Source organism: Myodes glareolus, chromosome 10 (genome assembly GCF_982192425.1).
Source record: "Myodes glareolus chromosome 10, mMyoGla1.1, whole genome shotgun sequence".
Classification (NCBI taxonomy): Eukaryota; Metazoa; Chordata; class Mammalia; order Rodentia; family Cricetidae; genus Myodes; species Myodes glareolus.
The window spans coordinates 594,720-622,578 of NC_142035.1; the positions used below are offsets into that span (position 1 = coordinate 594,720).

At 44.1% G+C, this 27,859-nt stretch overlaps 1 protein-coding gene across 3 annotated transcripts in view; it reads left to right on the forward strand.

Annotated features, from left to right (window-relative positions):
• The window catches only part of Gmeb2 (glucocorticoid modulatory element binding protein 2), a 36,879-nt gene extending 10,923 nt beyond the window's left edge, over positions 1-25,956 (forward strand). For 2 of the 3 annotated variants that reach the window (XM_085696856.2, XM_048441372.3), the window contains exons 3-10: positions 8,019-8,116; positions 8,809-8,936; positions 17,186-17,289; positions 18,416-18,573; positions 21,483-21,554; positions 21,796-21,933; positions 22,187-22,309; positions 22,988-25,956. In XM_085696856.2, the coding sequence (XP_085552982.1) occupies positions 8,019-8,116; positions 8,809-8,936; positions 17,186-17,289; positions 18,416-18,573; positions 21,483-21,554; positions 21,796-21,933; positions 22,187-22,309; positions 22,988-23,628 (1,462 nt within the window). In that variant the 3' untranslated portion in view covers positions 23,629-25,956. Of the gene's footprint in view, positions 1-8,018; positions 8,117-8,808; positions 8,948-17,185; positions 17,290-18,415; positions 18,574-21,482; positions 21,555-21,795; positions 21,934-22,186; positions 22,310-22,987 lie in introns of those variants that run through there. The other variant, XM_085696857.2, reaches the window with a different exon arrangement.
• Positions 25,957-27,859: the final 1,903 nt, after the last annotated feature.

The window sequence follows — 27,859 nt, forward strand, 5'->3', positions numbered from 1 at the left end:
TACAGAAGGACTTCCCATATCACCGTAGATTTGGGATAACCTGTGGTAAATAGTGTGGCAGAAGTGATGCTGGATTAGAAAAGGTCATGTAGCTTCTGCTTTCTGCCCTAGGGTCACTGTTAAGAGTTCAACTGCCAAACTTCATATCTCTGGTACCACCTAGGATTTTGGGGGAAATGAGGAGGGTTATCTTCCTGATAGTCTTTCCAGCTGAAGCCCAACATTGTGGTGGACCACTGCTGTACAGTTTCAGTCCCATATCAAAGATCCTTCAATATTACTCCCCCATCTCTTTATTTTGACAGGATCTCATTCTATAATCTATTCTGGAATTCACTATGTAGCCTAGGCTGACCTGGAATGAAAGGGGATCCTCTTGCCTCACTTCCTGAGTAACAGAAAGCAGACACCACCATGCATAGTTGGGTATTACTATCTGTCTTCTTGGGTATTTTCACGTAGTTGTGGGCTTAGAGGTGTCCCTTGAGGGTGTCATGCCATCTTGTTTTTTTTTTTTGTTTTTTTTTAAAAGATTTTATTTATTTATTATGTATATAACATTCTGCCTCCATGTATGCCCGCATGCCAGAAGAGGGCGCCAGATCTCACTACAGATGGTTGTGAGCCACCATGTGGTTGCTGGGAATTGAACTCAGGACCTCTGGAAGAGCAGCCAGTGCTCTTAACCACTGAGCCATCTCTCCAGCCCTGTCATGCCATCTTGTAAGAGAGATCAACGTCTTGGGCTATCCTAGATATGAGGGTGTTGGCCAACCTAGTTCTTTTTTTGTTTGTTTGTTTTTAAGATTATTTATTTATTTATTAAGCATACAATGTTCTGCTGGCAAGGAAGGCACCAGGTCTTATTACAGATGATTGTGAGCCACCATGTGGTTGCTGGGAATTGAACTCGGGACCTCTGGAAGAGCAGCCAGTTCTCTTACCCTCTGAGCCATCTCTCCAGCCTCCCCCCAACCCCAGCATAGTTCTTTAGCATCTGGGTGTCCATATTTGCTACTTTTGTCTTCATTAGAAAGGTGATTTCTGGAGGTCAGGTTTGCTGTATCAACACTGAGCTGCTTTCCTAGGATGCAAAGAGTTTGCATATACTAAGGACATAGCAATAATTGTTTAACAGTAGTGAGAAGTAGCAAGAGTATTGGTCAGTTTGCCCTGTTTACTTATATGTTAGTTGCTGAGGAGTAAGAAGCTGCCACAGGCTGGGTGTTGCTCATGCCTATAATCCTATTGCTCAGGAGCCTAAGGTGGAAGGATCATGAGTCCAGGTCAGTGTAGGCTATGTAGTAGTGGGAAAGAAATGGATAAGGGAGGAAGGGAAGCCAGGTGGTGGTGGACACGCCTTTAATCCCAGCACTTGGGAGGCAGAGGCAGGCAATCTTAGTGAGTTCAAGGCCAGCCTGGTCTTCAAAGCGAGTTCCAGGATAGCCAGGACTGTTACACAGAGAAACCCTGTCTTGAAAACCAAAAAGAAATCATTTCAAAATTCGGGAACTTAATATATAAATATTTATTATTTCTTCTAATTCTTTGATTTGGCTCTGGCTTTATGGTTTAGGCTTTAGTTTGTTGTTTTTACTCTTTATTTTTTGCTCTTCGAGGGGCCTGCAGTCCAGCTCCCAAATAAATACACATGGAGTCTTATTCTTATTTATGAATGCTCAGCCTTAGCTTGACTTGTTTCTGGCCAACTTTTCTTAAGTTATTCCCATCTACCTTTTACCTCTGGACTTTTTCCTTTTCTTACTTCTGTATATCTTACTTCTAAATTGCCAGGATACAGGTTTCTTTCTTCTGCCATGAGGCCCAGTATTGCAGTGTCTTCTTTTGTTCAAGCCTCTGCTGATCGTTCTGTACTATTTAGGGAGACATTGCAGTTCCCATCCTGATATCATTCCTGTCTTAGCTACAGAAATTATATGACAGACTATCACAGACCTTAATGGAGTAGATAACCAGTGCCTTTTACTTTCTTGGTGTGTTGGGTTCACTTTGTCTGGGTGGCCTCACTCTATACCTGGAACACAGGTTCTTCATGTGACTATCACCTATCAAGATACCTGCCTGAGTGTGTCCTTATAGTAGAAGGTTCTAATAGCAGGGTTGGGAGCTGTAGAGTCATCTCCATCCCATTCGTAAGCTGATCAAAGTTTGCCTGAGTTAAGTGGGAGAATAATAAATGACTCCCTTTGATGGGAAAAACCATAAAGAATCAGAAGGACTCTTCCATCTGTGCCCTTACTACCAGGGTGCTAGCACGTTGCCTCAATGGTCAGTCCTTTATGTAGAAAGGAGGCTATGATTCCTCCTTTGGAAGAACCCACATAACCCCCAGGAGATCTGTCCTGAAGATTGGGGAACTTTTTTTTCTGACCTTGAACTCACAGAGGGAACTTTTCATCTTTGATGGGAAGCAGTATCCATTATCCTACTAGTTGGAAAATGAGACTTAACTCTTTAATTAATTTATTTTTATTTTATATGCATTGGTGTTTTCCCATGGGTGTAGGGTCCTCTGTAATTAGAATTACAGACAATTATGAGCTGCCATGTTGGTGCTGAGAATTTAATCCAGGTCTCCTGGGAGAACAGTCAGTACTCTTAACCACTGAGCCATCTCTCCAGCCCCAAGACTTAACTCTTAACGTGTGCCCCCCCCTCAAAAAAAAAAAAAAGAAAAAAAAGGAAAAGAGAGTAGAAGCTTCCTTGTGGGAACTGATTTTCTTCTTCCTGATTTGGAGAGACCTGGGAAGTATTCTTTATTTAGAAAGCCTGACAGAATTATTCCTGCTCACCACCATGCTGTGGCAGTCTGCCTACCACAGAGAAGAAAGCGGTTCTCAATATAAAGCCAGGAGTTTACATGTTTGGGAAAGTATACCTTTTTATGTGATATATGAATAGAAATGCCAATTTATTCGCCTCTTTACTGAGAGTTGGAACGATAGCTTTACAGGCTGTGCTGCAGAGGGTCTATACTACACCCATGGAGCTACTTCTTCCCTCGATCTTCACTCTGGTTTGCTAATGTTCTTGTATGAGTTTTCTACTGACTCCCAAGTTGGGAGCTATAGTCTCTCCTAAATGGCACAGGGGTTTCAGGGTCTCTTTTCCCCACTCCTGACTTCCTTTCTTGTAAGAGTTTGTTTTGGACAGGGCGTACATCTGGTTCTGTCATTGTCCTCTGCTTTGTCCAAAGTTCTGGCTGAGGATGATAGCTTCCTTTCCAAGTTCCTGCAGACTTTCTGGAGTCTGGGTGTTCCCATTTAATATTGCTATTCATATCAGAGTCATTCCTTGTTGTTGTTGTTGTTGTTTTTGAGACGGAGTGTCTCTAAATCTGTGACTCTCAACCTGTGGGTTGTGACCCCTTTGGGGCTTGATTGACCTTTTCACAGGGGTTGCATTATCAGCCTGTTTATCAGATATTTATATTATTATTCATAAAGGTTGCAAAATTACAATAATTAAATAGCACTGAAAATAATTTTATGGTTGGGTCACCACAACATGAGGAACTGTATTAAAGGATCTCAGTATCAGGAAGGTTGAGAACCACTGCTTTAAAAAGTCCTGGCAGGACTATTTATGTACATCAGACCTGCCTCTGCTTCCTGAGTGCTGAGACTAATGGTGTGCACCACAATGCCTGATTTAGAGCCATTCTTAATGTCTCAAAAGGCAGATTCCAAGCCAGATGGTGATAGTGCATGTTTTTAATCCAAGCACTCAGGAGGTAGAGGCAGACGGATCTCTGTGATTTCGAGGCCAGCCTGGTTTACAGAGTGAGTTCCAGAACACCAATACTACACAGAGAAGCTCTGTTTTCAAAAACCAAAATAAATAAATAAATAAATAAATAGCTGGTTCTTAGTTTGTGTTTCTTTTTAATTCCCATTTCTGACCTGGTTCAGGTAAAACAACTCTTGGTGACTGGGAAGCAGTGAAACAACATCAGGAGTTCCACAGGAGAGACATGGCTAAGCCCTCAGGGCAGATGTGCCTGCTGTTTAGGGACTGCTTTATGAGCTTCTGAGATGCTTAGGTGGAGCTTCTGGTACATAAATCCAGTGAGGGGAGCGGTCAGGCTGAAGGCTGTGTCATGTAGGACACAGCTGTGGGTTCCAGCACCCTCTTCTCTGCAGCGAGTGGCCCATGTTTAACTCTGAATAGCCTCCTCTTCCTGCACTCCTCCTCTGATGTATGGCAGGAGTGAGAGTTCTCAAGCCACACTTGTTATCCACACTGCACTCACGACTGTAGACATCCTTTCCAGGGCCTGGCTTTCTGATGCTGCCACATGTCGGTGCCCCACCCTGGGCCTTCTCCGTTGTTCTCAGGGACCATGCGTGTCTCACACTACCTTTGTTTTCCTTATCTCCTAGAGACCTTCTTAATTAATTTTTGTTTGTATGGGTGTCTAGCGTGCATGTATGTCTGTGGCTTTTGAGTGCGTTGCCAGGAGACGGTGTTGAATCCCATGGAACTGGAGCTACAGACAGCTGTGCCATGTGGGTGCTTGGGATTGAGCCCAGGTCCACTAGAAGAGCAGCAGTTCTTTTTTTTTTTTTTTTTAAATATTTATTTATTCATTTATTTATTATGTATACAATATTCTGTCTGTGTGTATGTCTGCAGGCCAGAAGAGGGCACCAGACCTCATTACAGATGGTTGTGAGCCACCATGTGGTTGCTGGGAATTGAACTCAGGACCTTTGGAAGAGCAGGCAATGCTCTTAACCTCTGAGCCATCTCTCCAGCCCAGAGCAGCAGTTCTTAACCTCTAGGTTAAGCTGTCTAGCTCAAAGGACCTTCTTCTTCACAAGAGCATTCACTGAGGGATCCCTAGTCTGGGCCAAGCCTGACCTCTGATGAACTGCAGGCTTGCCTAGAAAATTGCCCATTGCTTGTGCAGTAATTGTGGACATTTTGTAGACTAGAACACTGTCTGGCCACAGGAGAAAGAAGCCTACAACTTCTGTGCAAACAGCTGTGGATGACAGAGTCCTGTTGGTAAAGCGGTTTCTTTTTTTAAAATATTTATTTATTTATTATGTATACAATATTCTGTCTGTGTGTATGTCTACAGGCCAGAAGAGGACACCAGATTCTATTACAGATGGTTGTGAGCCACCATGTGGTTGCTGGGAATTGAACTCAGGACCTTTGGAAGAGCAGGCAATGCTCTTAACTGCTGAGCCATCTCTCCAGCCCCAGTAAAGCGGTTTCAGAGCATGATAGTTGGCTTCATTGTTCCTAGGCCATGGGGAGGTAGAAGGGTGTGGTAAATGGAGATGAGAGGGCACAGATGCTCATCTCAGGACAGCTAGGAGACAGAAAATGGAAGGAAGAGCCAGGGACAAGGTATGTCCTTCCAAAGCACACTCCCAGTGATCTACTTCCTTTAATTAGACTCCATCTTTTGCTTTCTATCACCTCTCAATAATATCATCATATTATCATCCATCAAGTGATTAATTTATTGATAAAGTCAGGGCCTTTATGATCCAGTCACTTCCCCAAAAGCTCTAGCTCTGAATATTGCTCTCTTGGGAACTAAGCTTTCAACACAAACCTTCTGGGTAAGCTACCTTATGTCTGAACTGTGATGTGTGCCCTCTTGGGGTTCTCTAGCTATGCTGGAATGCTGCTGTTTCACACCTGTATTACCACTCCATCAAGCTTCTCCCACAAATATCCTGGTGTGGATACTTCCATCTTTGGCCCATCTAGATGAAAGTGGTTTCTCACTCATCCTTTTTTGCTCCCAGTGCTGGAGATTGAACTCAGGCCCTTGATAACACTAGGTGAGCACTCTACTACTGGACATGTCAGTTCTCACCATATCCTCATTTACGATTCTTAGGAATTGGAAGCAGTCTCTTCACAGGTTTCTCATGGCTCCTCTAGTTCTTGGACCTTGGACTGTCCTCCATCTATTCATGTGTTCTCTCTTTTATAAAAGAGCTCATGCTGGTTTTTGCCCCATGCTAAAGGGGTCTTTTTGTTGTTGTCTTATTTTTAATTTATTATGTGTGCCGTGGTGTTTGTGTGTGGAACTCAGAGAGAAACTTTGAGTAGTTGGTTCTCCCTTCTACTTTGACCTGGGTTCTCGGGATTGATCTTGGGCATCAAGCTTGTATAACAAATGCCTTTACTGGCTGCATGGTCTAACCAAGATTTTAATTTTATTTATTTATTTTGGGACAGAATATAGTGACATATGCCTTTAATCCCAGCACTTGGGAGACAGAGGAAGGTAGGGCCCCTGTGAGTACAAGGCCAGCCAAGGCTACATAGTGAGACCCTGTCTCAGAACAAAACAAAACAGAGACAGAGTTTTACCTTTTTATTGTGGGTGTATATGTGTTCACCTGCATGTATTCAAGTGTGCCATGCCTTTGGTACTCATAAAGGTCAGAGAGGGCACTGGGGCCCTGGAACTGGAGTAACAGGTAGTTGTGAGCCACCATGTGGGTGCTGGGATGAATCAAGGTCCTCTGTACAAGAAGCTAGTTCTCTTAACCATTGAGCCATCTCTCTAGCTCCTAATTTTATTTATTTACTTATATTTTAAATTTTGGAGGAAGTTTGAGGTAGGGTCTTGGCTATGTAGACCAAGCTTGTCTGGAACTGGTAGTAATCCCCCTGTTTCTGCTCTTGAGTATTGAAATGATAAGTGTATGTGTATGTGTGTGTGTGTGTGTGTGTGTGTGTGTGTGTGTGTGTGTGCGTATTTACACATATGAAGTCAGAGAACTTCCACATATGGATGTCAGAGGATGAAGTTCTGAGGATTGATCTGAGGTTGTCAGGTTTGGCGATAAGTGCTGAGCCTCTCATTGGCCCAGGCTTCTATTTGTGTTTGTTTATTTTGAAATAGGATCTCTCCCCTCCCCCACTTTCTGGAGGTTTCTTATTTATTTATTTATTTATTTATTTATTTAATGGGCATTGTTGTTTTGTCTGAATGTATGTCTATGTGACGGTGTCAGTAGGTCCTCTAGAACTAGAGTTACAGAAGGTTGTGAACTGCCTTATGGGTGCTGGGAATTGAACTCAGGTTCTCTGGAAGAGCAGACAGTGCCCTTAACCACTGAGCCATCTCTCTGCCCCCAAAGTAGGATCTCTTATAGCCCAGGATGACCTCAAGCTTACTGTATTTCTAAGTATAACCTTGAACTTCTGATTATTCTGCCTTCTGGTAATACAGGCATGTACCACCATGCCCATTTTATGTGGTACTAGGAAATCAAATTGGGGTCTTCTTACATGCTAGATAGACAGTCTACCAGCTGAGATGCATCCCATCCACAAGTATTTTTATTTTTAATCCAACAGTATCCTTCTCTGTGATTCTGGATTTTGTATATAAGAATAAAACCTTGGCCATTTTATAATTACTACTATTAATCTTCTTCTTTTTAAAAAAAATTCCATATTATAGAGTTTCACCTTTTGTCTTTCCTTTTAGTTTGCTCATAATTTATTTTGGTTTGAGATATGGGTTAACAAAGATAAATTTGTTTTCTCTTTCAAAACTTTTGTATTTTCTGAGTATATGGCTCAGTAGAACATTTGCTTAGTATGCTTTCAGGCCCCCAAAATGTATATTTTTAGCAACTTTGTGTAACAGTATGAAATTATAATATTGGAAATAAAAAACATTATTAATTAAAGAAATAATGGTTTTGAGTTCCCCTATGAACATTGTTGCTCCTGTAAGTTCCTCCCATTGGTTTTGCTGATCCATGGACACTTGTGTGGGCACCGGTGGAAGGCAAACATGGAACAGAGAATGCAGGCTACATTTTCTCCTGAGGGGGACATAGGCACTTAGACTTTCTTCTCTGACTGCATAGCCACCACAATTTCTAAATATAGATAGAAAATTATAATTGTTTTGTCAGCAATGAGACTCATCTTTCTACATTCTAGGTGTGCAGGCACTGCAGACGGTGTACTTGGTCATTCTGATGTTCTTTTTCTCTGTCTACCAGGGGTGACTTGACAGAAGATAACATGGAAACAGAAAATGCAGCTGCTGCAGCTGCTGCAGCCTTCACAGCCTCTTCACAGCTCAAGGAAGCAGTGTTAGGTAGGAAACGCTATTGGCTGGGAAACCGTATTAGGTGGGAAGCCTGCCTTCTGTTTTTTGCGAGGACCCCACTGTTCCACCACTGAAGTAACAGCCAGGGCTCTAGCTATGCCCTTGTCTGGCTGTTTCCCAACATATAAGAGACCAGGTCACAGGTCTTCTTAAGAGGGAGGGGCACATTGTATCTTAAATGAGAACTACTACCAGCCACTGGTAGAAAAAAGAAAGAAGAGTCAACCTCAAATCTTGTAGCTTTCTCCTCTTTGGTATTTTGTTGTCTTGCCACTGCCTTCTCCCTGTTTCCTTTGTCTACCAGTAAATTATTGTAGGTGTTCTTTTATTACTTATGGGGCCTGAGTGGGATACCTAAGTCTTGCTTCCCTAGCAGTGTTTCAACTATGCTTTAATTTTGTCTTCTAACATGGCTCCTCAACAGGTCATTGTTTAATGACCTCATATTAATTTTGTGGTTAATAGTTGCTGATAAATAGTTAAGTCTTTTTTATGGATTCATCTGAAATTCTCCATGGGATTGGTGGGTACCCCTGCTTCTGGGCTCTGTTTCAGGCCTTCTTGGATGTCAGTTTTGATTTCAGGTTGACAGCTACTTTCCACATTTGCAGGAAGTGCTTTGGAAAGTTTGTAACTGACCTTCTATTTCTGCTTTTTCTTGTCCATGTGTCTGTGAGAAGTGAAGATGGCTGAAGAGGGGGAAAACTTAGAGGCTGAAATTGTGTACCCCATCACTTGCGGAGACAGCAGAGCTAACCTCATTTGGAGGAAGTTTGTGTGCCCTGGCATCAATGTGAAATGTGTTCAGGTGAGGGTCAGGTGAGGCGCACACCTTTACCTGCACTTCCTCCTGCTTGGGGGTTGGGGGTGGCAGCGGCCTATGCAGGACACTCCTCTGGAGACTGAGTCTCATGGGTCTGGGAGACAAGAGGCACAGCAGATAAGCTCTGGGACCAGTGAGTACAATGAGGAAAAGCCTCCAGCAATTACTCCAGTCAGCAGTAATTTAATTTCTGCTGAGGTGAAGCAAAAGAGACAGGTTGATGAGAAGACATACCTAATTTGAAGGAGAAGTTTATTGTAGTTTATTTCATGTAATTTTTCTTATTTATATTAAGTGCACTTATTTCTGCTAGGTATTTGGTGGAAGCAATGGCCTCTGAGTTTCAAATAGCCTTGTTTGACAGACTGAGGTATGCTCTGTACCTGGCTTTTTATGTTGATGCTGGGAATCCAAACAGATCCTTTATGTTTGTGTGGGAAGCACTTCACCAACTGAGCCATCTCCTAACACCAAATAATTGTTTTAAGTTTATCTCAAGTAATAAAAGATAAGCCTGAACATGTGTAAAGCCTGAGCAAATTTGACAAAAATTAATTAGCTAGAAATGAATAGAATTAAAACTATATATTTGGATGATTGGTTTCAGAGATTAGACATAGCTGAAGACATGATTAGTGAACTGGAGGATAGAACCAAAAACTACCCAAACTCAGCTCATAGATGTAAGAAAGTGACAGGTGGAAGCAGGAGGAAAATATGACATGTCTGTCTGCAAGGAAGGAGGCTGGCAGCTTCGTGAGGAGGCGGAGACTGTAACGCATCCTTTGAAGGACCTGAAGGATTCCCAGATGAACAGAAAGGGTCCCTGGAGTCATCTGATGTTAGATAACAACAGGTTGGAGCTCAGTGGCTGTCACCTGTTTAACATGCACAAGGCTTTGAGTTTAATCCTTGCGTGACGACAGAAATCAGTACCAATACATGAATAAGATAAAGTTCCCCTTCTCTTTCAGTTATTGCATAAATATGTTATACTAAGTTAAAAAGCAGACTCCATGTGATTATGATATAAGCTATGATGCTTTTAAATTTGTGTCAAGGGGACAGAAGGGAAATTCTATGCCTTATAAGGAAATCTTTATTTAAGCTTTCATGAACTACAAGCATCTAAGGCAGTGATTCTCAACCTTCTTAATGCTGCAACCCTTTACTATAGTTCTTCATGTTGTGGTGACCCCAACCATAAAATTGTTTTCATTGCTACTTTATAGCATTTTATTTCATTGCTACTATAATTTTGCTACTGTTATAAATCATAATATAAATATCTGATATGCAGGATAATGCAACCCCTGTGAAAGGGTTAGTTGACTTCCAAAGGAGTTTTGACCACAGGTTGAGAATCACTGTTCTAAAACCTCTGAGCCTTCAGCTGATCTTCTTTAGCAAGTTTAGTCTCTACCAAAGAACTGTCAAATGTTCTTGTGTTGTAACTGAGTTATTTCATTTGTTTTCTGGATGTTCAACTCTAGTGTTATTCCAGGCAAATTTCTTTTTAAATTCCTTTACCATAGGGCTGGAAATATGGAAATATAACTCAGTGCATATGCATGTAAACATGTTCCCTCCCTCCCTCCCTCTCTCCGTCCCTCTCTTCTTCCCTTCCCCCCTCTCATACACACACACACACACACACACACACACACACACGTTTTGTCTAGCAACCAAAAGACCTTAGATTTCAATTTCCAGTATGTCTTAAAAACCAAACAAATAAAACATCATCTGTGTGAAGAAGTGGCTCAGTTAGTAAAGAGCTTGCTATGCATGCAAGAGGGTCTTACTTATTAAAATCTCTAGCGTCCTCAGTGAGTTTTCTATGAAATTGTGTCTCCTAGTAATATCAGAAGCTACGCCCATAGAGTCTCACCGTGACTGTTCAAATATTAGCTGAACAGGGATGACATCAATGAGCATGCCAAACTGGATGGAGAAAATCCTCGAAGCCTCAACCCTACAAAGAACTGTAGGCAACTGAGGAGACCTGGGAGTGGAAGAGGTGGTCTTCTCCAGGGAAGATCACACCAATTGGCTATCCAGTGCCAAATAGTCAGCCTTGAAAACATACGTACCAGTAACATTATTTGGACTGAACAGGTTATATTTAGAAATTTAGAAATTCTATATATACACACACACATATATACACAAACAAAAAATTAGTGGAGAAAGAGGCCATGAATTTGAAGGAGAGCAAGGAAGGTTATGTGGGAAAATTTAGAGAGAGGAAAGGGAATGAAAAAATGCTGTAATTAAATTATAATTTAAAAATCCCCCTCCCAAAAAGCCCTTTTAACTGGGCAGTGGTGACACATGCCTTTAATCCTAGCACTCAGCAGGCAAAGGCAGGCAGATCCCTGTGAGTTCAAGGCCAGCTTCATCTACAAAGTGAGTTTTAAGATGTCCAGGACTACATAGAGAACTCCTGTCTCAAACAGCAAAAACATCATGGTGTATACTGTCTTCCCAAGACAGAGGCAGTGGGACTTTCAGGCTAGCTAGTCTTCCAAATTGGTGAGGTCTGGGTTTGGTAAATGTCTTAGTTCCTTTTTTTTTTTTTTTGGTTGTTGCTATGAAGAGACACCATGACCAAAACAACTTATAAAGTAAAGAATTTACTGGGGCTCATGGTTCTGGAGGGTGAAAGTCCACGGTCATAATGGTGGGGAGCACGGCAGCAGGTGAGAGGGCCTGGCACTGGAGCAGTAGCTGAGAGCTTACCTACATCCTGAACTACAGGTATGTGTTGTAGGAGGCTGCTTGTTCGTTCCTGGCAGCTCAGACCACAAAATAATCACTGCTTGGCCTATTAGCTTATGCATATTCCTAGCTCACTCTTATCTCTTAAATTAGCCCATTTCTATTAATTTATATTTACCATGATGTTTGTGACCTACCAGTGAGGTTCCGACTATTCTGTCCTCTTCAGCGGCAACATGGCATCTCACTGACTCCGCCTTTTCCCCAGCATTCAGTTTAGTTTTCCCCGCCTACCTCTGTTCTGCCATAAACAACTTCTTTATTAATCAGTGATATTCACAGCATACAGAGGGGAATCCTACATCAAGTGTGAGGAAGAGAGAGAGAAAGCTAAGTGGAATGGTGTAAACTTCTGAAACATTAAACCTCACCCCCAGTGACAAACCTTCTCCAATAGGCCAAATCTCCTAATTCTTACCAAACAGTCCCACCAACTGTTATATTAGTATTAATATAACATTCTAGTATTCTAATATATGAGCCTATGGTAGGTATTATCATTCAGACCACATGTGATCTCCATACACATGTAGAAACACACACATATTCCAAAAAAAATTTCTTGTTTGTTTTGATTCTATTCATCAATGATCCCTTGGATAGTAGTAAGGGTCCTCTTCCATTTTTTCTGTAAATTTTCCTACAGATATAACTCAGTTATATAGTTATAACTATATAACTATATTCCTACATATAGGAATATAACTATATTCCTATAGCTAATAGGAAGCTATTACTTGTACCAGCAGTGAGTTCAAAAGAGTATAGGATATGGATAGTACACATGCAACACAATTTCAATTTCTTTTCCTCTGTAGAATTGTTTGTGGAAGGTACTGCAAGAAAAGACAGCAGAAATTCGGATAGAGTATTAGGAAGTGTTATGGTTTAAGTAAAACGCTACAGGTTCCTGAGTGGCAGCAGTGGGCAGCAGGCTATGAGACCATGGTGGGCCACGAAGGCAGCCAGTCCCAGGCAGGGAGCTGCGTGGTGGGTGAGATACTAAGACGGTAGGCTCGCCATGCAGAGGAAGTGGGTATTTATTTAGTGGGTTATGGAGGGGTAAGGGAAAAGGGGAAAAGGAGAGATGGGGGAAGAGCAGAGAGAGACACTGAGAGAAAGTGGGGAAGAGAAGAAGAGTGTTCTACCTGCCTTGGGGGAGTGGGCGGAGCTTGTCTCTTAAAGAGACAGGACAGACTATTAGAGGAAGAATGGGGCTTGAGGGGCCTATGAGTCCTCAGCAATGGCTTAATGCCTGGGAAATAAAGTTTATTATAATGGATTTCATGTAGTTTTTCTTATACCAACTATACTTGCTTCTATTAGGTGTGTGCACAGAGAGAAATGCAGTTTTCTTGAGACTGTCCTACCAATGATTATGGAAGGAGTGGTGGGCTAGGAATCTTCAGTGGGTGTAAGCTAGCTGTGGAGTGGAGTGAGGAGCAGTCAGAACATCCCTCCTAGATTACACACTGACACAGAGTGATGTAGCTGCCATGAAGAAGTTTTTTTTTTTTAAAAGAGATATACAGTAAAGAGAGATTCAAAGACAAAACCTCTAAATGGTTTACAATTTGTTTTTTTTTAAAGATTTATTTATTTATTATGTATACAGTATTCTGCCTGCATGTATCCCTGTGGGCCAGAAGAGGGCACCAGATGTCATTACAGATGATTGTGAGCCACCATGTGGGTGCTGAGAATTGAACTCAGGACCTCTGGAAGGGCAGCCAGTGCTCTTAACCACTGAGCCATCTCTCTAGCCCCTGCAAAGAAGCTTTGAGATTCTTACCTGTTTAGGGGCCATTGTCTATATCTTTGACTTTGGGATAAGCAACTGTCAAGGTGGATTAGAATTCCTGGGGTAGGCAACCACTGAACTGATAGAACCCATGGGCAGGAAACCCTAGGCATTCCTGCCCAAAACTCATAGTCTAACTTTACTCCTGAGAAAAACTTCAAACACGAATTAGGAGACTGAACTATAATAAAATACCTAATCTCCAGGGCCAGGCATTATGGTGCATGGCTTTAATCCTAGCACACAGAGACAGAAACAGGTGAATCTCTGTGAGTTCAAGGTCAGACTGGCCTGCATAGCAAGTTCTTGGCCAGCCAGAGCTACACAGTGAAACCATGACTTTAAAATAACCAAAGCAGTGGGAAAGTGTTTAGTCTTACTGCAGCTTGACACGCCACGTTTTCTTGATATTTACGGGAGACCTGCCCTTTCCTAAACAAAAATGGAGGGAGAGTAGATTGGGGGTAGGAACAGAGAGGGGATGGAGGGGAGAGACTGGGAGGAGAGGAGGGAGGAGAGAGGTGAAGCTGATGCTGGAATGTAAAATAAATTATTTTTTTTTCCTAAAAAAGGATCAGGCAATAGACACGTGTCAAAATCCTTCAGGCCCTGTGTTGGGAACCGTCAACCCTGAAAGGAAAATATAATTAAAGACCACCTCCTTTTCCACTGTGGAAATTCTCTGAAGCATTTGGCCAAATTGTTGCTTTTAAGTTTGCTTTGTGAAGGATTTGGTGTTCTCTTCCCCATTACTTTTCTTCACCTTTTGGTATATTTACTTGAAATAAATGCCATGAGTCAGAAGGCAGTGCAGACGTGTGGAGGGACAGCTTTGCCATAAGCAATAAAAGTGAGTGGGTGCTTTAAAAACAAAACTAAATCAGCTGGGCAGTGGTGGCACACTTCTTTAATCCTAGCGTTCCAGAGCAGAGGCAGGCGAATCTCTGTGAGTTCAAGGCCAGTATGGTCTACAAAACAAGTTCCAGGACAGCCAGGGCTGTTACATAGAGAAACCCTGTCTTGAACTTCCCCACCAGACAAAACAAAACAAAAATAACAAGGTTGGAAAGGTGACTTAGTAGTTAAGATATCTGAGTTCGGTTTCTAGCATCCACATGGCATCTCATAACTATCATAATTCCAGTTTCAGGGATCCTGTGCCTTCTTCAAACTTTCTTAGGGCACCAGGCATACACGTGGCACACATTCATACATACAGGTAAAACAGCCATACATGTAAAATTAAAAACAAAACAAATAAAAGCCTGACCTGTATGCTTCAAAAATGCAAAGGTAAAGAAAGATAAAGGCAGGTTGGGAAGTGGTTTTGTGAAGGGCTCTGATGAACCTTGTGGGCATTCTTAGATCAAGACAAAGCAGGGAGAAAGGCTGTAACTGGGACAGTTGGTGCATGTGAACGCTAATAATGTAATGATTTCCTGATCTGGGGAACTGGGTCATGATTGTATCAGAATACCTCGTTCCTAGACAGTCGGTGTCTATGTCCTGTGGGGAAGTAGGGAACACCTTTAGTCCCATCACTTGGGAGACAGAGGCAAACAGAGCTCTGTGAATTTGAGGCCAGCCTGGTCGGCAAAGTAAGCTCAGGACAGCAATGAGAAATCCTGTCTCATAAAAAGGGGAGCAGGAGGTCAAGGGTCTCACCAGTCCAGAAGACATGCATATACATGTCTGTGTGGATGGCAGCAGTGCAATAGGGTCAAGTGAAATAGCTGTGATTCTCAATAAAGTGTAGTGCGTTTCCTGGAATACCCTTGCAATTAATCTGTAAAATTGAAATTATATCAAAATAAAAAAATAAATGTCCCATAAATAGTATCATAGTGAAGCAACAGAATTACAGGTTAAATGACTACTAAGTTGGAGATGTAGCTCAGTGGTAGAATACTTGCCTAGCATGTGAGAGGCCCTGGTTTCAGTCTCCAATACAAAACAACAAGGGCCAGGCATGATGATGCATATATTTAATCTTAGCACACACTCAGGAGGCAGAATTCTGAGTTCAAGGTCAACCTGGTCTACATAAAGACTTCCTGGCCAGTCAGGACTGCACAGTAAGACTGTATCTCCAGCAAATAAACAAACAAAAGTCCCCCAAATAAAAATGGCTAGAGAGCAGAGGAAGATCGCTCAGGAGAATCCTAAAGACAGTGTGGTAGAAGCCAGAGGTTATATAGTGTGAGACTCTTCTCTATGATAAGAGAAAATGACTGTAAAGTTATTCCTGAAAACAAGGATTAAATATACATTTTTGGACAAAACTAAATTGTCATCAGAATATCTTCTGCAAAGGGTGGTTTGAATATGTCTCATTCAGAGGAAACAAAATCCCAGGCAGAAACAGGGTACAAGGAGTGGAAATTAAGAGACATGAGGGCAGATTGCACATGGTCAACTGGAAGCACTGATGGAAATGGAATGTTGGGTAGCCAGAATGGCTGTGAGTTTGAGACCAACCTAGACTACATAGTAATTACCAGGCCAGCCATGTCCACATAGTAATATTCTAGCTCAATAAATAAATAAATAAATAAATAAATAAGGAAAATCCTCAGTGGTGCTCAGTGATTGGGGGGCTTTGATAGCCAAGCCATGATATGCTCAGGGCCCAGCATAAGCATGCAGAGAAGAAATAGAGATAGCCATCGCCCCATATGAGGATAGGAAAGGAAAGGTGTAGCAAATAGAGTAGGTTTCTGGAACCAAGTGTCAGTTTTGAGCAGGATCAGGCCAGGAAGGTAAGGTCAGATGAGGAGAGGTAATTGCAGAATAAAGGGATGGATGCTGGGTGCTACAGTAGTCTTACAGTTCTGCCCTGATCAACAATGAGTCCTTTGCTGCTGCTTCGAATTACAAAAGCTGCAGTGGTTCTCAGGGAATTAGGCACCTCACTCCCATACAGATGGCCATTGCAGTTTTGATTGATCACGACCGTTGTGATGCTACCTGCAGAGGTCGTCTAAGCTTGAGAAACAGGATTCTGAGGAGAACTGGTTTCTGGAGTCCTGCTTTATTTTCATCCTTTGGTTCCAGCCGTTGCTTGCTTAAGAATAGTATGTTTTATCTTTTCAAGCTTTTTGCCCTAGCAAGCCCCAGAACACTGTTGAGTCAAGAGGGCAATTTCTCCTGACTTTGAGGTGGATATATATGAGCACCCTGCAAGACAGGACCCTGCATCTTACATTTCTGTATCTTCTTAGTGGGTCCATCCAGGCAAGGGGCCATTCACATAGACAGACTGTATGCTTATATCTTGATTAATATCATATTTACTGATGTGATAACAGGTGCATATCACTTAAGGAATGATCTATAAGGGACTTGCTGTTCCTGGTGGGAGAGTACACCACAAGCGTTCTCCGGCACACAGTACACTTTTCTGGTGACTGCAGCATGCTAAATATCAGGCAGAGAGCTGGCCTTCACCCTGGCCACTGGCCACTGGGACATATTCTCATGGCATGCTGTATCAAAGTGTTCTGTACTGAGGCCTGTGCCTGGTCGAGCCATGCTATTCCTTCCTGTGAACTCCTGATGCAGGCTGGAGGAGGAAGGGAGAATGGGCTGTGCTATAGTTTCACCAGACCTGTGTCAGGCTGAGAAGGTCCTGTACTTCTGTGTTTCTTTCTAGTACGATGAGCATGTGATCAGCCCAAAGGAGTTTGTGCACCTGGCAGGGAAATCTACCTTGAAGGATTGGAAGAGAGCCATCCGGATGAATGGCATCATGCTCAGGTGGGCCTCTGACCAGCTTGAGATGATGGGGAGAGTTCACAGCCGTTACTTTTTCACTTGGTTTTGGATCTTTGAAGATGAATTATTTTGGTTAAGTTTTATTTTAATTTCCACTAATTTTTTACATGGTGGTGTGTTGGTGGTGGTGTAGATGTGTATTTTGAATGTATTGCTATTAAAAATTAAGGATATAATCTAGTGTTTGTACATAGATATTTAGGTTTAATTTTTTTAAACAGTGCTTTATGGCACCCTTCTGTCTTTTTTATTACTTTTTATGACAGTTCCTTGTGAAGTGCACAGGTACTTAGGATATGCCAGGCTCACATACTTGATGACCTAAGAGCCATACTCGTTTCTGTATATTTGGAGACTGGCAGGCTCCCTCAGTTCCCGAGCACTACCTAAGGTGCACTCTTTGTGTCAGAGCACTCAGCTCTGAATGCTTTGCCATAGCTCTCAGCCATATATCTCTGAGAAACACTCTGTTTTCTCTGCCTGATGGGACTAGAGGCTGAGAGAGGTGTGTTGGGATTGCTTAAGGCCACCAAGTGAAGCTAGAGCCTCTGGCTTTATGTTTATGGGTCCTGATGGGCTGGCTGAAACTGATGGAGTTTTGATCCAAGACCTCAAAGAGGTCAGAGGTGGTGCCTAGAAGGGAGGATCCTGGTGAGTGAGAATAAGTGACTATAGCCTTAGAAATTGTTTTAAGGTTTGAGGAACTCCTTTCCTGTCCTTCCAAAAGGCAAGGCTTCCCCTGGAAATGATTCTTAACTCTGCCACAGGGCTCAGTCACTGTGACTTATCATTCACCACCTTTGTTAGCTGTGGGTCTGCCCCATAGGTCCACAGTCAAAGTATAGATACTTGCTAGCCAGTGCTGTCATCTCCTTCCTGTGGACAGAATGTTGTGTAGGTGGCCTGGGGTGGCTGTGCCACCTGTACTGTATTTGTATTTGAGCTTTGTGCATAGTGAAAACTGCAGCCCATCTCCTACTGCAGAGGAGCCTAGCCCCACTCGGCACCTCTGCTGGAACCTACGCCCTGCGGTTGGACAGTCAAATCACAATAGTAGATGAGGTATTTTCAGTTAGCTCTCACCTGGACTGCTCTGGCTTCTCCACAGGAAGATCATGGACTCTGGGGAGCTCGACTTCTACCAGCATGACAAGGTCTGCTCTAATACCTGTCGCAGCACTAAGATTGACCTTTCGGGGGCCCGTGTGTCCCTGAGCAGCCCGACATCCACAGAGTACATCCCACTCACACCAGCTGCAGCTGATGGTAGGTACAGACTGCCAGTCTTGCAGGTCATTGCAGCTGTGGTGACCAGCCCTCTCTGGGTGCCATCTATCTTGTCTGTTCTCCAAGAACACTCCTTCCACAGAGGCCCTCAGTGCTGGGTCAGCCCCTTCTTGTATCCTTCCTGAAAGCACTTGTTGGATTCCTGGGGACTTGTTGGATTTGCTAATAGGGAATTGTTTGCTTGTTTTTCAAAACAGGGTTTTTCTGTGCAGCCTTGGCTGTTCTGGAACTCGCTCTATAATCGGGCTGGCCCAAAACTCATAAGAGTACTGGGACTAATAAAGGGGTATACCACCACTGCTTGGCTGCTAATGGGAAATCTTAAAGCATCTTTAGTCATTTTTATTTTAAGATAGTAATTCACATATATAGAGAGTATAAAAAATGGTTAAGACTGACCTGTGTCCCTATGTCTGTTCTCGGTCAGTCAAGGCCTGAAGTGGAGATACATTTTCTTTGGTGCTGTGACTTTTCAGACCTTTTACTGGTCTTTCCTGCTATTTGGATTTTGGGTGATAACTTAAGATATTCTTCTCAATTGATATCCATCTTTCAGAGCTGTAGAAAGATTGACTCTTTTCTTTGTTTTTATTTATTTATTCATTCATTTATTTGGTTTTTCAAGACAGGGTTTCTTTGTGTAGCCTCCACTGTCCTGGAACTAGCTTTGTAGACTAGGCTGGCCTTGAACTCAGAGATCCTCCTGTGTCTGCCTCCCGAGTGCTGGGTTGATAAAGGTGTGTGCCACCAATGCCTGGCAGTTTTCTAAAATTCTGTTCAGTTCTGAGTGAGGTATTTTGTAAACTGAGGTGAGAATGAAGTTGGGTCCTGAGCTCCTTATGTGTTACCTGGTGAAACTGGGTTGTGTTGTCTTTCTGTTGTTGTCACTCACTGTCCCTAAACTGTCATTCTACAGTGCTAAGCTGGCACGTACTTCCACGTGATCAAGGATGTTTGTCCTTGCTGTTTAACCAGGCCAATTGAAGAGCCTCATCTGGGGATGGGAGAAGAGAATGAAGCCCTATGAGTTCTGCCCTATTCTTTTCAATATGCTTCTTTGCAAACTGATTGGTCAAGATTGGTTAGGATTCAGCTCTTCTGACAGTACTGCATTCTCCTCTTGAGAAACCCAGGGACACCAGGGTCATAGGGACTTACCTTTGTCGGCTCTTTGCTCATTTACCATGATCTGAGAATGCCCGTTGCTTAGGTCAGGACAGCGCTCTTCTGGGGACACATCAGAATGAAAGGCAGTGTGGGGAGTGAGTGGTCCAGGTCTTGGTGACTGTCTTGGCTGCCTTATGAAAGTCTGTCACAGCCCAATAGAGGCTAGTGAGGTGGTTTTTTTTTTTTAATTGATATTTATTGAGCTCTACATTTTTCCCTGCCTCCCTCTTTGTCTCCTCCCCGCCCCCCGCTAGTGAGGTGTTTTAAGTACACTTAGAGTTGGCTCAACTATGGGGTTTGTAGTGTTTCCAACTGATGATGTTTGTCAGTGTGTAGCCCCATCGTAACAGGAAGAACACCTATTAGCTTATTCCTGCAAGCCTTAGTGAGATGGTAGCCAGCTAGAATGCCAGTTTCATGGGATTATTTTGTAGGTCTCATGCAAGAAAAATGTATAGAATAACTTTTTTAAAAAAATTTTTTAAAGATTCATTTATTTTTGTATACAGTATCCTGCCTGCAGGCCAGAAGAGGGCACCAGATCTCATTACAGATGGTTGTGAGCCACCATGTGGTTGCTGGGAATTGAACTCAGGACCTCTGGAAGAGCAGTCAGTGCTCTAAGAATAACTTTTATAATAAATAGCCAATACATAGCAGTTCCTGAAGGGAAAAAAAGGGGGGGGGCATTGATTTTTAGGTGACAGGCCAGGACAAATAGGAACCGTGAGTGCCATCTCCCGACAGAGCAAGTAGGCTCTCTGAGCCTTCTAATCAAGGCCGTGATCCTGGGAAAGGCAGACCTGGGGTTAAGATTTAGCTCTTCTGGTGGTTTTTTTTTTTTTTTTTTTTTTTTTTAGCTTAGAATTTGTATGAGTCTTTGACTGGCTTGAATATTGTATAGCCAGGGAGAGGTGTTCCTGTTCAGGCATACAGGAACATTACAACATTGATGACCCTACTGTGCTGAAAGGAGCTGTCAGTGGAAGAGTCTGGTATACATTCTAAACTTCTGTGGAGCTGGCTCCTCCCATTGGCTGGTCCCTCAGGAGCCGGCCCAGCACTGGAGTTCAGGAACTTTGGGAGGGACTCAGAGTTTTACTAAGTTTTGGCATTGTCCTCCTCAACAATTCCATATATTCTTAAATATATGTTTGCTTCTAAGGTAGGAGTGTGTATGAAGCCATGGTCAGAAACTCCAGAACTTCTAAGTGCAAACTATGTGGACAGTTGGGTTTGTAAGTGCCAGAAATGAACTTGGGGATATACTAGAATGGATGATCTATCTTTTATAATATTAAAAAATTGGAAATATGATGAGTTCTAGGACTACTGTGGCATCAGTAAAATTTAGACCAGAGATAAAGGTGACCCATAAGGGCAGGGAGAGGAAAACCAGGCAGGCAGAGAGTTTCCCTGCCAGTTTCCCAAGGCTTAGTCACTGGGGCTTGCACATGGAACCAGAGGAGTAAACTGTTGGGAGCTACTGAAGTTGGATGATGGCTCAGAGGCTGTTTTTCTATTCCTTCTTTATGTGTTTAAAGATATCTGTGATTAAAAATAAACTCACTATGAAGTAGAGAAGCACTTTCAGTGCTTCAGTTCTGTGCAAATGGGTGGGAAAGAAAGATTCAGATGTAGCCTTGGAAGGGCCATCAGGACAAAGTTCTGGGGTCTGTAATACAGAGCAGTACTCACCCACACCTCTGCCTTACCTGCAGTGAATGGCTCACCTGCTACCATCACCATAGAGACCTGTGAGGACCCTGGTGACTGGACCACAGCCATTGGAGGTATATTCTCTCAGCTTCTCAGTTATGCAGGTGGGCCTATGGGAGGAACTGTCTACCCATTATCTGATCCTAGCTGGGCTCAGTATCCTATCACTGACCCACTAGACTTACGGGCTGTAATATGGAACTCAGTGCTTCATGTGCTGGCCTCCTGAGGTGATATCCTTTACTACTTCCTGTTGGCAGTTACTCCATACATCAGTTGTCTCCTACCTACCTGACTCTTCTTTTTCCATCATAGATGATACGTTTGCATTTTGGCGGGGACTGAAGGATGCAGGCCTACTTGATGAAGTCATACAGGAATTCCAACAGGAGCTGGAGGAAACCATGAAAGGCCTGCAGCAGCGAGTACAGGACCCACCCTTGCAGCTCCGAGGTAAGGGGCCTTATTCTCCCTCCTGCTACCCCCAGGTCTTGCCATGTAGCTGGGATGGAAGCTGAACCTGAACACAGGATCCTGTTGTGCTGAGGGGGGCTGTCAGTGGGAGAGTCTTTTGGTATTCATTCTAAACTTCTGTGGAGCTGGCTCCTCCCACTGGCTGGTCCCCCAGGAACCAGTCTAGCACTGGAGTTCAGGAACTCTGGGCAGATCCCAGATTTTTACTAAGTGTTGGCATTGTCTCTTTAAGATGCTGTCCTCCTCAACAACATCGTGCAAAACTTTGGAATGCTGGATCTGGTGAAGAAGGTGCTGGCCAGCCATAAGTGCCAGATGGACCGCTCTCGGGAACAGTATGCCCGGGACCTGGCAGGTATGCCCAGCAGCAGTATGGGGTGTGGGGAGCCTATAGGCTCACCTTTCTAGTCATGTGTCCAGACACTGCAGAGACATAGCCATCCATATAGGTGAGCTCTTCTTTTGAAGACCAAGAAGTCAGAAGACACAGACATCGAACATGGAAAAGTCAGTAAAACTCCAGTGACTGTGGCCAGACCTTGCCAGTACAGAAAGCATAGGTCACTCTTTACTGACCTTTCTGTGATGAACCAAGTTATTTAATTTAGAGGAATAAGACAGGAGAATTGAAAAAACCACCTACTCCAGCCAGAGCTAGATTGTCCTGTGTTGTTCGTATATTAGTAATAAGTTTTCCCTGGTGTTTTTACTTAAATGTGTGCCCTGCATGTGTGTAAGTGTGTAAATAGGCTTTGGATGCTTTGGCCTAACAGCAGCTTTCATATGGAACTGAATAGAACACTTTGATGCTGAGGGAAGGTCTGGCTTCTAGAACTTCCACTTTGGAACTGTGGTCTTGGGTCATCCTGAGGGCCATTAAGGACTCACTACTGCCAACCTTTCCTTTGGCAAGCAGCCCTCTAGTCCTCCAGGTTGCTGTTGGTTTTTGATCTGCTCACTGATTGTACATGTCTGCATTGTCCCTGTGGGACCTCCATCTGTTCTCTGTGGTGATGCTGTGTGTCCCCTGCAGCCCTGGAACAGCAGTGCGATGAGCACCGTCGCCGTGCCAAGGAGCTGAAGCACAAGTCCCAGCACCTCAGCAATGTGCTCATGACGTTGACGCCAGTCTCCCTGCCATCCCCTATGAAGCGGCCCCGTCTTGCACGAGCTACATCCGGACCAGCTGCTATGGCTTCCCAGGTGCTTACACAGTCTGCACAGATTGCTCTTGGTCCAGGAATGCCTGTGTCCCAGCTGACCAGTATGCCACTTAGTAAAGTGGTATCTACACTGCCCTCCACTGTCCTGGGTAAGGGTTCTCCTCAAGCTGCCCCAGCCAGTTCACCGGCCTCCCCACTGCTTGGGGGCTACACAGTCCTGGCCTCCTCTGGCTCTACCTTCCCCAGCACTGTAGAGATCCATCCGGACACATCCAGCCTCACAGTTCTGAGCACAGCTGCCATGCAGGATGGCAGCACAGTACTCAAGGTGGTCAGCCCACTGCAGCTGCTCACTCTGCCTGGCCTGGGACCCACCCTGCAGAATGTGGCTCAGGCCTCACCTGCAGGCAGCACCATCATGACAGTGCCCACAACAGCTGCTACTGGACCTGAGGAACACACAGCCACTATTGAGGTGGCTGCTGTAGCGGATGACCATGAGCAGAAGTAGCTGTCATGGAGGGTAAGATCCTTCCAAGTTGGGCTGGCTGCCTCTCCTCAGGCCACTGCAGGCAGAGGCCACTACAGACACAGGCCACAGGGCTGGCTCAGCACAGGCAGGTCTGATGGGCTGAACCAAAGAGAGGATTGCCGGATGAATCAAGAGAAGAAAAGGGGGCGGAATGATGCCAGCAACCTGGAAAATCAGTCTTCAACTTCTAAACTTCCTCCCTTTTTTTCGTGGGAAATACTGTTTTCCATCTGTTGCTTATTAATCCTGTTTACACATTGGGCCTTGAGCAGGAACCAGGGGGTCAGTGACCAGGAGGAGGCCTGGGTGCTTCTGGTTCAGTTGCAGAGCCAGTTCCAGAGCCCAGCTGATCACAGGTCCTAGTGCTTGCACCCCAATGGGGCTGAGCCTGCTGGGTCATTATTGACACAGGTCTTGGGCAGCATGCCCGAGTGTGGAAGCCATAGATCCTATGGATTTGGTCTCTTCCCACAGTTCTCTGTAGGTTCAGTATGGCCAGTGTCCATGTTCCCTCACTGTGGGAACATGCTCTGGGGCTTAGTGCAGACCCGAGTCAGGACCCCTTCCCTACCCCACAGGCACTCAGGTGGTGAAGGGGTCTCATGGACCTGGTATGTTCTAGACCCCTTTGCACATGGGCTGTGTTTTTAAGTAAATTGCTAAGTAGGCTTCTAGGAAAAAGTAAATTTATAGTGTTTTCAACCAAAACAATGCTGAGTGCCTAGGCTCCCAAGTCAGTTCTGGGAGGGACCCAGAGCACCTGTCCACACACCTAGCCAGCTGCTAGAGGTCTTAGGTAGTGTATTTCCCTGAGACAAAGCTCTGGAGGATCTGTATGGAGGTATGCCTGAGACTTGGGGTAGTTCAGATAACTCCCTATGTGCAGCCTGCACTTATAGCCCCCTATAGTAGCACCCCTAAATTCCCTGGAGGTAGAGCAGGACCTCTCTGGTCAATATCTGGTCAGTGTCTTTATCCTGAGAGCCCCTGGGTGTGTGAGAAGGCTGTTTAGAATTGGAGGGTCAATCAGCTGGGAGATAGGATCCAGAATGTTCCATGGAAGGCTGTCTGCAGGCAGTTTCTGCAGGTCTGGTTGGTTCCATGCAAAGGGCTATCCTCTAGGCCAGAGTCCTTGGAGCCAAACAATTCAGGGAACAGAGTTTTGGCCTCTTGGCAAGGTATGTCCTGGGATAGTCCTAAGGTGCCTCTTGAACCTCCTGTTCTGTCCTCTGAAGGCTTTCCTTTCAAAGGCCCAACAGCAGGGAGGGACCACTGTCCCATTTCTCTGCTTTGAAGGGAACTGGTTAACTTTTTTCCATCCATCCATCCCTCTTGAGTGCCCAGATCCTTTGCTGTGACGGGCCTTGCCTGCCCCTGCTCTCACCCCATGTCAAGCTACTGAGGTTCTAGCTCTTGTTTTCCTTCTGTTACATCATTGTTCACTGTGGTCACGAATCGGCTGGTTTTGGCAGATGTTTATCAGTTTATGTATATATCCCTTTTTAAAAACTTTTTTCCCTCGAGTTACAAGTCCTGTTAAATGCAGCTATGTGATTCTAGGGGTATTGGGAGGATCGGTAGGATGGGTACTGTCCAGAAGTCCCTGCTCTACAAACTCAGACTAGATTAGTGTCACAAATAAAACCTTCCTACCCTGGGAACCAAGAGCCTTTCCTCGGCACAAGTCCCAGGTGCCACCTTTTTGGGATGTGGGCCAGTTTCCTTTCTTTGTAAGAGCAAGGTTGAAACCTCTTCAGCCCTTGCCCTTTGACACATGGAGGACTGGAAGGTGAAATTCGTTTTAGAGCCATACAAAAATAACCCTCCAATCAGCTTCAGAATTAGTTCACACAGCCCATTCCCAGTGTCCCCCCAGAGGCTGTCCATAGCCCACCCTCCAAGACTGTTCCTGGCAGGCCAGGGAGGGTTCTGCAGGACAGAGAAGGGCCAGTAGTCCCATCGGCATGGAGCTTACAGTTCTGGGGGAGGAAGTGATCATTGCCAGTTTGCACCTGCCTCTTGTGGTTCCTACTGACTCCTCTGTTGCTGCGTTCCCCGCCCATTGGGCCATCCAGGATCCAGGAAGGAAGGTCTCCCCCTCCACATGCAAACGTGGGTGCTTGTAGCTGCTTTCAGTTTGGTTTTTTGAGGAAATAGGAAGGATTTGGTTTGCAGAGGGTGCAAGTTCCTTTCTATGCCTGCCCAGGAGGCATGCAGGGAAGGGCAAGTTTGAGTTCTACTTTGTATGTTGTTAAGCAAGTATCTGCTTGGTACTTTGATTTAAAATAAAAACACTTTTGTAAATTGTGTATTTGTCTCTTGTGATGAAAGCTATGGAAGAAACCAAATTTAACTTGTAAAAAACATGCCCCTTATGAAGGTGCTGGCTTTTTTCAGGTTCTTTAGGCACATCTGCCCACTGAGTTCAACTATGATTGGGGTCGAGGGCCAAGGAATCTTCCTAGAGTCCTAAAGTCAAACAGTTTTTTTTGTTTGTTATTATTTTTGTTTTTGTTGGTGGTAGTTTTTTGTTGTTGTTTGTTTGTTTGTTTGTTTGTTTAAGGCAGGGTCTCTCTACATAGCCCTGGCTGTTCTGGAACTATGTAGACCACACTGGCTTGGAACTCACAGGGATTCCACTTGCCTTTGCTGGGATTAAAGGTATGCACCACCACATTCTGCTCAAACACTTTTAAGAATTACATCAGGTACCATTTGGCTTCCTTGTTCAGCTCAGTGTACAGGTATACATAGTGTAAGTGCTAGGTGTCTCTCTGTGTGTGCTAGGCCTTTCTGTTACTGAATCAGACTTTGCAGACTGGGTGGCTTGGAAACAACAGAGATTCACTACTTGTAAGTCAAGGCAGACATGTAGGAACATGGAACAGGGTGAGAATAAAGCTAGAGTAACCAAAGGCTGGATTTCCAAGCACCTTCTCTAGAGGGTAGGGAGGGACCTTTGCTGTCAAACTAGCCACATTCTTCCCTTGCTCAGCTTATTCAAGATCCTTCTTCAGACTGCTTCCCTCTTTGGTACTGTGGTCCCTAGGAGGCCACAGGTATGCTCTCCAGCATCCCACAGAGCAGAGAGACAGGTACTATGTCCTGTCACTTAGTAGGAGTTGGACAAAGCACAGACTCAGTGTTTTCTCATGAACATACACCACTGCAATAGAGCCAATTGATGGGTCATGGTCCCTGCCTGTCACTGCACTTCACAGACCTTCTGTTTCCAGCCCACCTACAATCCCCCAGAAAATCTGTAGGCACCTCTGATTTAATGGGTCCAAGACAGACTCTTACTTTCTTCCCAAACCTGTTCCTGTTGTTCTTTGTCTCTGAGAAGGATATCACCAGCCATATGTTGATTAGGCCACCTTTCTGCAATCTCACCTCAGCCCCTCCTCAATAAGCCATACCCTTCCACCTCTCAGGCCAAGAGCATTCACATTTATTCTGTTATTCTCTATAGTCACTCTGCTCCCGACATTACCAAAGAATGTTTCTCTGCCCCCGGGTAAGGGAAGCGTGTGTACCTTCATCAGCCTTTTTGACACCTATTCTTGATGTTTGTGGCAGTCACAGGCTGCAGAACATAAAACCACTAGCTCAGAAGGGTTAACCTCTTATACCCTCACTGAGAAGAAGTCCCTAGACAGATTCTAGCACTGGCTACTCAATGGATAAGGATGTGAGAGGGGCAAATGGGGAGCAGAGGGGCAGTCTTCCCCCTCAGCTTGCAGTGTTCTGCAGCACAGGTCTACAGAGGAAGGGGCTGAGTGACATCCCACATCTGGACAGACTACAGTATGCCCGTTTGCCTACTGAAGGAGGGTAATTTTTTCCCCAATTCTTTTGAGTGAATAACCATTGCTAGATCATAAGGAAATGCTTTTTTAGTTTTGTGAGAAATTGCCACGTCTTCTGGTGCAGCTATATCATTTTGCATTTTTACGAGAAATGAGTGTTTCTGTTAACCTACATTCTCACTCCATGTAGTAGACTTAGCATTTTGGACTTTGGTATTGTGGTAAGTGTACGGTGGTATCTCACTGTTGCATTTCTGTTTGTTTTGTTTTGTTTGAGATGTTATCACTGTGTAGCCCAAGATAGCTTCAAACTTGTAATCCTTCTGCCTCTCTCTTCTGTGGGATTACAGACATGTGCCACCACATCCAACTTTCCTATTAAAAAATCATTATATTACTAT